At 37.3% G+C, this 12,702-nt stretch overlaps 1 protein-coding gene across 1 annotated transcript; it reads left to right on the top strand.

Moving 5' to 3' along the window:
- The first annotated feature begins 8,855 nt into the window (after positions 1-8,855).
- On the top strand, positions 8,856-10,812 carry LOC121426831 (beta-1,3-galactosyltransferase 1-like). Its single transcript, XM_041623227.1, has one exon. The coding sequence runs from the start codon at positions 9,017-9,019 to the stop codon at positions 10,100-10,102; it is 1,086 nt and encodes a 361-aa protein (XP_041479161.1). The 5' UTR covers positions 8,856-9,016; the 3' UTR covers positions 10,103-10,812.
- The last annotated feature ends 1,890 nt before the right edge of the window (positions 10,813-12,702 follow it).

Raw genomic sequence — 12,702 nt, 5'->3', positions numbered from 1 at the left:
GGAAAATGGCCTGTTCAACCTTTTAAACGGTTAGAATAATATAGGAAGTACGTTATAGTCCTGTAGCCTTGGTCACAAAGGCTCGGTCACAATCTGTCTTGCACGTCCGTTCGTGGATCTAGCTGGGGCCCCTTGCAGATAGAGTTGCTTTAAACATTGTAACTAAAACCAATAAAAAAATCAAGTGGTCGTGCCGCATACTCGTGCTCTATTGTTATTAATTGACAATCGATGTGCGGCGAAACGGAAGGACATATCCGTGCAACGAAAGCACATATAACAAACACATATATTTACGTACTAACCGACTGAGCTACGGCTGCCTCTGAAGTTTAACTTTGTGCTGAGAAACATGTAGATATTTTTGAGGCTCAAAATAAAATGTTTTACATTTGAAAAAAAAGAGAAAAAACTCAGTTTTGAGGCACAGTTTTAGCCCTATACTTCACTTATTTTTCAAAATATTTCATACATGATGAATGACCAATATGAAAGAGAAATACTTACTCTATCCAATTGTGTATTGGCATTTATTTTGACTTGAGGACTAATTTGGTTCATTCTTTGAAAAAAGAAAATGTCAAGATTCATGAGACTTTTTTAGGGGAGGGATTCAGCCATGAGAGGATTTGGATGAATGTACAGATGAATTGGGCATATATTAGCATAGGGACCTGCGGTCTGGGTGATCGTAGGCATAGTATTCGGAGTAGTAGTAGAAATACATGTAATATTACTGGACCTCTAGGAAGAACAGAGCCATTATATGAATGCCTCTGAATAGACCGATCCATCCGTATACCTTTATGCGCATGTTTATATATTTATATTCATTCTCATATCTTACGCAATGCATTTTAGTGTGATTTTTATACTGTAAATAAAACCCAACCAAATGATGGCGCCCTTCAATCACTCCAGCGCGCCAGTCACTTTTGTATTGGGGCGTCGGCGAAGGAAGGCCTGGCCATACACACATGCCAAATAAACCATCTGAAAGAAACCTCAACCCTGAAGGAGGCAGATGTATCCTGAAGAAGAAGGTTCCGGCTGAAAATATATTTTTTTAATCTAAATATTTACAAAGCAAAATGCTGAAAATTTCATCAAAATCGAATACCAAATAAAGAATTTATTGAATTTAAAATTTCATCAATATTTGTGAAAACAGTTATATGCCCATCGTCATGAACATTCATTAGGTGGGCTGATGGTGTTACATTCCCACTTTCCCTTTCCTTATGTTATTACATGAAATCGTAAATGTTTCATACATGTGTAAATGATGTGTCTCTATTATGATAAAATAAGGTGCAGCAAGAAAAAAACAATGCACTTAATCAGTTGTTGTCAAGGTTAAATGAATGAATCTTACTTATTTAGAGCTTTTCTTAAAGACCGGACGTCACGTCTAGGCGAAGTGCATACGTATATGCAAATTACTCGTAAAACTTTTGTTAGGCAAATGAACTACGCCCTAAAACCCGATCTGAAGGCGTCGTGTACTGTAGGCCTATTAATTTTGCTCATTACGTTTTATTGGTTTGGATGGAGCTGACATGATTTATCTCGATTTGTTTTTGCCTTAGGGGCAATACCAACTTCATCGTTTTTATTCATTTTGCTATAATTTTAGCAGACACATAATATGGATTTGTTTTATCGACGAGCTAATCGTATTTTATGCTGCTATGTCAGGAAGGAGTTTTAGATGATTTCTATGATGTATTTCTTAACCCACATACGTGGTAAGTCAAAATTACTTCCTACAAGGATATTTTCATAATCTTTAAAATTAAGACGGGAATTTGCACGAAAGATGGTGTTAACTTAATTGCAGATTATATGAAACTCATTTAATGTTCAATTTTGCAAATTAAAACAATTTAAAAGATTTTTGACATAACGTCCATTTAATGGATTTGTTTACATACTATACCTGAACATGGTTGCATGTTTGACAATTATGAAGTTTATTCTATAAGGAATTGGCATAACTAATTTGTAATGTATTTGTAAGATTAAATGTATTATTAAAGATTACTTTATGGATATTTTGAAATGAATTTCCATCTATCAAACATGGACACTTATTGACAGCTAATTATGCAATATTAATCAATGAATCAATTGCGTGATTAGATCAATGTATTAGAAGTGTGGTTCCATGTTTACTATTTATTGTAGGGTTTTTAGTACCGAGATTCTGAAGGCAGAGCCGTATCAACAGTGAGTACTGAGGGTGCGTACGGGAACTCCGGACGGGAGAGAAGTCTCGGGAATCGCCCTCCAGTGTGACGTCATAGTGATGAGTCATCGATGTTCGGATTCTCCACTGATCGCGATACACTCGTCAGTTTTCTTCGATGGGCCCAACGAAATGATAACAGCTAGGGACTTTATGTTATTCGAATTGAACTTTCATTATAAATTTATTCTTTGATGCTATGCCATATTACTCACATATGTGAACGTGCTGAATTTAATTATAATTAAAGATATTTCATTTCATTTGTGATTCCAATCCATTTTCTTTTTCGTGATTTGTTGTGTTAACAGTACATAGGCAATTATCTTTTCTCTAGAGTATTTTTTGTCCTTTGCTTTTGCACTGGGCCTGTGACAGTTGTCAATGTGACCTAAGACTCGTGCAAGACGATCAGTGCTATTTGAACACCCGTACGTCTACTTTTCATGAGATATTTCCATAAACTTTCAAAGTTTCAAAGTTATGATGCAATTCAACAAATAACCCCAACATGGTTAAAAGTCCATTGACCTCTAATGACCTCCGATCTTGGTAATGTAACCTCAAACTAAGGCAACATATTTTGAATACTGGATTTCCCTTATGCCCAAGTTCCATGAACTATTTCCAGTTATTTTCTAAAATAACAAAAAACGTTCCGAGAAACACAAGGATCCAGCATGAGTACGCCACATTTACAAGGGTACTCCAGGTTGACAATTATACAGAGATTAAGAAAAATCTGAAAAAACTCTTAAAATTTGATCAAAATCGGACAATAGCAAATAAAGACGTAAATATTTGCATTATAATATTACGGTAAAACGATTTGTTACGATACTGCAACAAATAACAAGTAAAATTTAAGTTTAATTTCCTCTTTTTTTATTACAGGAAATAATTAAGTTTACACAAACAAATCATAAATAATAATAGTCTTACATCTCTTGAAATCAGTTCTGGTGTTATTCCGAATTTATGGTCCAAATGATAAAATTCCAGTTGGCTGGCGAAAATTCACAATGATGGCGATGATGAAACTGATGTTGAAGCACGATGAATAACGAGAGTCACTGTAACGAGTTGAAATGTCCGTGAAGACGATGTTGACGATGATTAACAGTCAATTTCAGCAATCCATGGGTTGAAGAGTGTTCATTAAACAGGTTGATGATCTCGATGAGAACTGAGAATTCCTCTCTAAAATAACTGCAAACAGTTCATTGATGGTGTGCAAATAATTCCACAGAAGATAATTATTCCAGGTGGAATAAATTCTGACGTGAAACTCTTAGCTCTGATCTGATCTGGTGAAGGGATCTGGTATGATGTGATGATCTCCTTGAAGAAACTGCAGTTTATATATACACATTTCAACTAATCTAGATCATTCTAGTATTCACTATTCTAGAGGCTTCTATATAGTATTCACTATTATGGAAGGTTCTAGTATTGTCTTTTAAAAGAGCATTCTCCTTTCAGGAGCAATCACACTCTGGAAGACTCTTGAATGACCTCATTGAAATCAACGACATAGCTAATCCTATTGTTTGGCAGTCTCTATTCACAAATAACAATAATCCTTGGCCTTTAAATAGGCAGAGGCCTGCTTAACAAAAGCTTTTAAAAACTTGTTGTGGAATGTTCTTGATCATTCCAAAGTATCCTTAAAGGGGAAATTACTAAATAAATGAATGTAATTGCTTTTACAATTCTTCTTATATATAACAGATTCTATGCATGTCTTCATCAATATTCAATACGAGAAGTGATGGTATTATATCCCTACTTGTTCTTTTGAAATAGATTATATCAAATTATGTTCATTCAAATTTCTTTCTCCAAAAATTACAAAGGAACGATGGGTGACTAATCTAATGCATGGGATGTTCATTGCTGCAACTTTATTATATAAGAAAGATGTATCGTACGCACATGTATGAAAATATCAAATAATCATGATGTAATATAATAGCATAAGAAAAAAGAGTAGGGGACATTTCATCATCAGCCCATCTAATAAATATTAATGACAAAGTGCACATACATGTCAAACGGTTTCTTTAAAATATTGCTATTTTTTGTTAAAAATGCATTTTGTTCAGTAAATTCTGCTCTTTTTATAGATAAAATTAAAATTATTTTCAGCCATTCCATACGCAAGTTTTAAAAAGTGTTTTGAGAAACATCATTTTGGCGTAGTGTTGCTCAGGAGTGGCGTAGTTACGTAGTGTTGGGTAGGAGTGGCGTACAGTTGAGTAGTCTTGCGTAGACCTGGCTCTACGCCAACCGTGTGCAAAAAATACACGTGTTTAATGTGTTTGCGTCCCCCTCCTCCCCGCGTACCCACTATGCGTAGACGAAACGAACGGCGGCGCAGTGTTGCGAAGAGTTTGCGTATAGTCTCTACGCAACTCTACGCAACACTACACAACTCTACGCAGATCCCAGTGTGAAATTTATTTACTTTATTTTATTTTCATTGTAAAATATTTATTCAGGATAAAAATAAAACATGATCAGCCGAGGCTGTTTTACATCATGGCCCCGACACACACACACACACACAAAATATATGTACAATGCATAACAATATTTTGAAAAAGGAGTAACGACTACAATGGGTGATTTCAAGTACGGTGTTCGGTGTTGGTGTTGAGAGCGTAAAAGGTCCGCTGAACCGAGCTCCAACACCGAGCTCAGTTCTTTTTTTTATCTTTCTTTTTTTTAAACAAGTGCACACCTAGTCACCAGTAATGCATAGGCCTATAGCATTTCCATTTATTTGAAAGCAGGATAAAAGAGCATTGTAGATTAAATGCCTTGCTCACGGGCATAGGTGCCGAGGCCAGGGATCCAACCCCGGACTTTCCATGTATAGCCAGGCGCCTTAGACCACTCGGCCACGGCACCTACATATTTCAGAGGAACGATACCGGCCACGGCACCTACATATTTCAGAGGAACGATACCGGTTGCGTTTATCGATAGCACATGACGTCACGCCCCTGCGCTGCGCTGCTATAAATCATCTCAACTTCACGCGAGCAAGTCTCGACGACGAAAATGAAATCGGAGAGAAATGCAGTACAGAATACAAATGCTTTAATTAATTCAAGAATTCGAAAGAGTGAACATTATTCCAATAATTTGAACTCATCTTAACTGTAAAAGCAAATTTTTCGAGGATGTTTCATCGTGTTCGCCGCCTGTTCACGAGCTTGAGATTGCCAACATCAACACCGAACTTAAAATCATGATTTTCCCAATCCCTGGGGTTGGTGTTGGTGAATTGGGAAAGTGCACGTAGATCGTCAACAACAGCCGCAGTGCTGGGTTTAGCAGACGATATTCAACACCATTCTTCAACACGAACTGCCGGAAATACGTCATTTTTCGAGGTCAATCCCAACACCAGTCTGATTTCAAGTACGGTAATGTGGCTGGTGTTATGGTGTTGTCGCAACATCAACACCAGATTTCAACACCGTACTTGAAATCACCCAATGGCTCACAATATAAAAGTTCATAAACGGTCTGACCTAGAAGGAGTACAGGATAAGAGAAAGAAGAAAGACGAGAGAGGAAGGTAAGAGAAAGAGGGGGAGAGAGAGGAGGGAGAAAGAAATAAAAGAAGGCCGGTCAATTCGAGAACAATATGGCATTTATACATACGTTTTAAAAACTTACAGAGAATTTGCATTTTGAATAACAGATGGAAGGCTATTCCAAACCAACCAGCCAGCATATCTAAAACAACTCTTAAAATATTCGAGAGTAGGCTTTGGTAAAACGACGTTCACGTGTCGGTAAGTCTAGCATTAACACAGTGTCTTTCAAAAACCAATCCACTTCATTGTACATTCGGACTGGGTCCTTTCCATGAATACAGTTATACATTATACAAGCTAAAAAGTAATCACGTCTGATATCAAGAGTTTGCCATTTAAGTTAATTAATTATACTAACGTCTTTTACATTATAATCAAAATTGTATGTTACTATGCGTGCATCCCTTTTCTGTAATCGTAAAAGTGTATTCCTTATGCTGTAAAGAACAGGGGCGGTATTCTGAACATTGTCTTATCTCCATATTTTATCTTATCTCAGAGATATGACAAAATCGGTATTCTGGTGGATGTCATAACTTTTGTCACAAAAATTGTCATAAATTTTGTCTTATCTCTTTGGCGCGCACCAAAAATACGCGGCTTTAATGCGCGTAATCCTTTTATACAAGCAAAAGATATGACAAAAGTTATGACAGGGGGTAGCAGTCATAAATTTTGTCATATCTTTTAGTACCAAATATCCCGATACCCTGCCGACTGAATGTCAAGCATATAACGATATCATTTAGATTAGATTGTGGTATTAGTTTCACTCATCATCCACGACAATTTTTAAAATTATTTTTTTCATGCTACAATTAGTTAGGCCCTACATATTAATTTCTCTTTTTTTCTCTGTTTTCCTTATTTTTCTACTTCTCCTCTAAAATCCTTCACAGCTCCCTGTCTCTCTTTGTAATTAAGCGCATCAATATTCGCGTAGTTGCGCGATGCCACCAACAGAATTGGGAATACCCCTACCTGTCACGGGGCATTCCTATTGGCTAGAAGGGCTCCCACTGGGAACTAACGATGATTTTGATTGGATTGCTTCCGAAAAGATGGGCGGGAACTTTGAGAGATATGACAGGGAAAAGACAATGTTCAGAATACCGATTTGTGACAATCATAGCGGTGTCACATCTCGGAGAGAAATGACAAAATTTATGACAAAAGTTATGACAGAGTTACAGAATACCACCCCAGTTTCCCCATACAAGAATAACCAAAGGTTGGTTGAATGGTGCATTTATATATTTAATTCAAAACATCCTTGCTTAAAAATGTACTAAACCCCCTGAAGTCATTCTTAAACTCTTTGTGAAACACCCCAGGGCTATAAAACGTAGTGTTTCATCTAAAAAAAAAAATATAAAAAAAAATCGATGATACAATTTACGCAAAGTTAGATATGTTCGTATTAAGAAGTAATACGTTTTATCTGGACACTGCAAATAATACACATAAAAAATTATACGCATACGTTGTGTTATTATTGTTTCAATAGAAATTGTAAAACAAAAAACACATGTGCCATTATTGTAGTTCCCGAGCATGTATGTGGAGGCATATTATATGTAGATAGTGATGCTTATGCCATGTCTGGTAACTAAATATAGTAATTAGTAGGCATACCAGTTATCAACTATCCTGACTGGTCTTGTTAAAGATTGCGGCCAATGAGGATCTCGAACAACAAGGAACACAAATAAGATGATAATCAGGGCGCCATATACTCGTACAAACCTTTTATTAGAAATCATTTTTGTCACAGGCCCATAGCATTGGAATGAATTACCCGAACACCTCCGATTCGTAGAACGGGAAATGGCAAAATGGGGGAAAAACATTTCATATGTCATAGGGAGTTATGGTGGAATCTATTTTATTCATTCTCCTCATTTTGTACAGATCTTATCTTTTTCATGTGTATACATGTATATAATTTCCGTTTACTTGTAGGTAACATTTGTACAGTATGATATTTTGTCTATTTTTGTCATTTTCCATAATTAATTATGATTATATAATTATTTAATTTGTCAATATTAGTACTTATGCTCTATTCTTTGTTTATGTGTCACCATGTCTTATATTTGTGTTTGTTTACGAAGGGCCCCAACGAAAACCAGCTTGCTACTAATAGGGCTACCCTTCTTTTAAATACTTGAAATAAATAAATAAAGCATCAATATTCTAATGATAGATTGTAAGGTCTTGGAGCATGCACTTCATAAAATGGTTCATGTATCTTTAGAAAATGACCTCTACCGAGATTATGGCCCGAATTCACAAAAGTGGTTTTGAAAACCCACGGTTGAGTCCATGGTTTATGCAGATTTCCTGTATAAATTGCGCTTAATTTAGCGCGTATCGGGCGCGTGTATAAAATGTGTCCAATGCTGATGCGCGCTTTTGTCACAGTGCGCCTAATTGACGCCTGTTACCATGGTCATAAACGCTATTTTATTCATGAGTCCACTGTTTGAAGAGTGGACTCATGAATAAAAACAGTGGACTCATGAATAAATTAGCGTATCTAACCATGGTGACAGGCGTCAATTTGGCGCACTGTGACAAAAGCGCGCATCAGCATTGGACATGTTTTATACACCCGCCCGATACGCGCTAAATTAAGCGTAATTTATACAGGAAATCTGCATAAACCATGGACTCAACCGTGGGTTTTCAAAACCACATTTGTGAATTCGGGCCGATGTTTCTATTTAATGGTTGTGGAATACGAGACTGAGAATGAAATCATAGCCTTCTTTCTCCAGTTCGGTAAGATAAGACAGTGCCAGCTGATGTGCATGTAGTTCGGTAATAGGAGTACTAAAAACACAGTGCCCCACCCACTCACGTTGCTAGAATCAATGAGCACGCATATCATCTGGTGTTAGAATATATACCAGACATTATTTTGTCTCCGTGTATCAGACCTCCCGTGTCATCACACAAATCAATTAGCGCTAGAAACCATGCCACCTGGATTTGCCTATCTAGGCGATACCTCCCATATTTTTTTTTTCTGGAACAACCACGTTGTAGACATTTGAACAAGCTACCGGGTTTTCAAGAAATCTCTAAAACATCGCCGATAGTACGGCACAACATTTGATATAAACTTATTATTCTGGAATCATATAACAAGAGGATGGCACGAGTTCATTTGAAGGGGATAGTGGTGATGCTTTGCCTTATTTCGTCTCTATGTGCATGCATATTCATTTTTGTCTTGGATGCGGGCATTGTAAATCAAATATCGTTGAGGCTCAGATCCGGAGCCGCTGGGAAACGAGGCCCAAATCACTTTTCGTCTGTCATATCTGATTCACAGAGAGGCAAAAACGCAAGTGCAATGCCTGGTCAACACGCGACGTTGCGGCCAAAACTACTAGCGCTCGGATGGCTCAAAAATGTGGACTGGGTACCAGGCATGGCATCAGGACCGAAATTGGACATCTATGATTTTGTACTCAATCCTGAGAATACGTGTAAGGAAGGGAATACCACACTACTAATTTTGGTAAAGTCGGCACCTTCTCATTTTTCACGCAGAGAGGTCATCCGGGAAACTTACATCAGGTTTGTCAAGGAGAGTAGAATGCCCGCTAAGGTGCTATTCATCCTAGGAAACCCAAAGGAGGAAGCTGACCAGGATCGCGTAAGAGAGGAGTCCAAACTACACGGGGATATTCTGCAGGCCGGTTTTAGAGACCATTATTACAACCTTACCATCAAGCTCATCATGGGATTCAAATGGACCGTAAACTTTTGCCGCCACAGTGACTTTCTGATGTCAACAGACGATGACGTAATGATCGACGTTGCCAACCTTGTCCAGGACTTGACAACGCTACCGGAGTCTCGTACGAACTTCTGCCTGGGATGGCCAACCTCCACTGCCCCGATACGAGATGTGAACAGCAAATGGTACTGCCCGAAGGAAATGTTCCCAGATGACATTTACCCGGTGTATCCATTTGGTCATGGTTATGTGCTGTCGCGTGATGCCGTAGCAAAAGTCTACGAATCTTCCAAAGAACTGCCTCCAAAAACACCGTTTGACGATGTTTACTGTGGTAGACTTTTGATATCAAGAGGTATGGGTATTGTTGACAGAGCGAACACCTTTAAGAGACTTCATCCTGGGAGACAACCCGGAGATTACCTTAAGTGTGAACTGTCGGTGGACAAAATGAAAAAAGTATGGAAGTCGTTGGAACCTGTTCGGAACTAACACGCAGCACTCCTGAACAACGATTCTCCCGAAAAACGCTTACCCCGACTACAAGATCACTTAGAAGAAAAAAAGAATGAATGAACAATCTCTTGTACAACAGAAAGTAATCTTATTTTTAGACTAATCATATTGTGAAATAATCATGAATAGAAGAACGTAAGATAAGCATTAAATACAATATTAGTGATAGATTGATAGAAAAATAATAGAAAAGGTTGTTCAAAGGTGTTCTCAAGGGCACAGATTGAACTTAGGTCGGAATAGAAATATAAATGGAAAGAGGAAGAAAAAGAGCCTGGGGAGACAGAAAATGAGCAGAAATGAAAGAATATGATTTGTAGATGTATATTTCAACGAAATAGTACACTTATTTTAATCATAAAATCGTTTTGGAAAGTTTGGAAAGTAATCTTCGTTCAATCACTGATACATGCAGACTTTGCATTCCCTTGTCAAAACTCTCCTCTGCCGAAAAACGGTTTGCTGTAGCAGCTGCCAAGACCTGGAATGCTATCCCTCTTTCAATAAGAAATGCTTCCAGTGTTCTTGGCTTCAAATCTTCCCTTAAGACATACCTTTTTCCTAAATAATTAATTTTCCCTTTTTATCTTGAATATTGTAGTAATTATTGCAAATGTTAAATTGTTACTCCTACATTGCACGCGCTATGGTACTTTTTGTTTTTAGCGCCTCTAAATACCCATTATTATTATCATTATTATTATGAGGTCTATTATCATTCATTGATGACCATGTATAGTAAAAAAAATAATAATCCTTTACTATAAAAGGCACCAAACAATTTAATAAATGATTGATCTTTTACATTATTATGTTCAGGTTAATTCCTAATAATTATGGATTCCAAATGGAGAAAGATTGGTTTTAGGATGAGTTTTAGCTTGCAACAAGTATCATTATGCCAATGTAATGGACCCCATAGATATCGTTTTTGGAAATATAAACTATAGCATGAGGTATTTTGATTTGTGCAAGGTTTTACGTTTTTAAGCATCTATTTAGTATGAGTACCTCTTAAACGAATTCATTATCTTACCATACGGCCTTTAACAATCGGTTGCAGAAAACATGTTACTTTATAGCAAGTGGTACTTATTATAGGCAAGTAAACATGGTATACATGTTCCCGCATACATTCGTAATTCCGAAGCTTCGTTATTCCGAAGGTTCGTTAGTCCGAAAACGAAGTGAGGTTCGTAATTCCGAAGGTTCGTTAATCCGAAATGAAATGAGCTTCGTAATTCCGAAGGTTCGTTGGTCGGAATTAAACGTAATGATTAACGAACCTTCGGAACAACGAACCTTATTTCGTTTTCGGATTATCGATCCTTAGGAATAACGAACCTTCGGAATAACGCCACAAATCTTCGGTGTTGGCTCAGTCGGTAACGCGTCTGCCCGTCGAGCCAAAGATCGTGGGTTCGAGTCCATCCCGGGCGGATGACTGAAGCCAGTGCGTTGTGTGTAAACGTCTCTCCCATGTTTCATAGATGCAGGCTATGTTACAATGGAAAACACTCCGTCCCTCGGATAGGACGTTAAATGGAGGCCCCGTGTAGAGGAGAGTCACCACCTATGCACGTTAAGAACCCATTGCACTATTCGTATAAGAGTAGGGGAAAACCCCGGTGTAGTGGTCCACCTGCATTCCCCCAATCAGTTATATCGGGAGGAGAGACCTGCGGGTCACAGTGATTCAGTTCGCTTTTCGCCTCCCAGGCACAGGTGACGCCAAACAAATAATAATAATAATAATAATAATTAACGAACCCTTTTACGTTTTCGGATTAACGAACATCGAGGTATAGGCAACTTACGTGTTTCTGAATTACGAAGTGTAACCCATGTTCCTGGGTTTTTGTGATCAATGTATATTGCTTAAATAGAAAAGATGTGGTGGGTCACAAAAGTTATAATCATAAAAACACCCAATAAGTATTGTTAACTAGTGCCATTCTGGAAAAAGAGGCCTTTATAAACTTTAAGAAGCATTTTGGGGTAAAAGTCGGGAACCGGACTATTTCACACAATTCAAATTATGCTGAATCTGATAGGATCGGTTCCCAAGCTAATTTCTCATGTTTTGACCACCTAATTTGCATAAACAAAAATGGCTGCCAAATGGACAATTCAGATTATTTCGACAATTTTCTTTAATTATATTCGCGTTTACAGACATGAATACTGCATAATCGTGCCTACGTACGTGTACCTTTCGGGAAAAATAATTATTTTTGTTTCCGGCTAATTAATTATGCAAATTTATGCATATTTTGGATCATTATGCTTAATTTGATAATTTCAGCTTAAATGTTTATATTTTTGGTACAAACAGTTTTTTGCAACCTTAAAAATAATTGTACGGCCCTTAGAATATAATATCAGAGTGAATATTAATGCATTTTATAATTTTTGAATTTCTCATGTATTTCTTTGTGTTTTGTACCTTTTGTTTCGTGTATGTTTTGTTATGGGATCTGTCAAAATATTGATTATCAATGGAAGAAAATGATAAGTTTCAATGATTTTTACACGTTTGTATTCGTATATGTCCATGGGCATTAACGAATGCACCA

This window comes from Lytechinus variegatus, chromosome 13 (genome assembly GCF_018143015.1).
Source record: "Lytechinus variegatus isolate NC3 chromosome 13, Lvar_3.0, whole genome shotgun sequence".
Classification (NCBI taxonomy): Eukaryota; Metazoa; Echinodermata; class Echinoidea; order Temnopleuroida; family Toxopneustidae; genus Lytechinus; species Lytechinus variegatus.
The sequence above is the reverse complement of the archived record's forward strand: the minus strand, read 5'-3'. Positions and strand labels throughout refer to the sequence as shown.

Excerpts from the sequence above, each read along its gene's own strand:
- LOC121426831 (XM_041623227.1), top strand. The coding sequence starts at position 9,017 with ATGGCACGAGTTCATTTGAAGGGGATAGTGGTGATGCTTTGCCTTATT.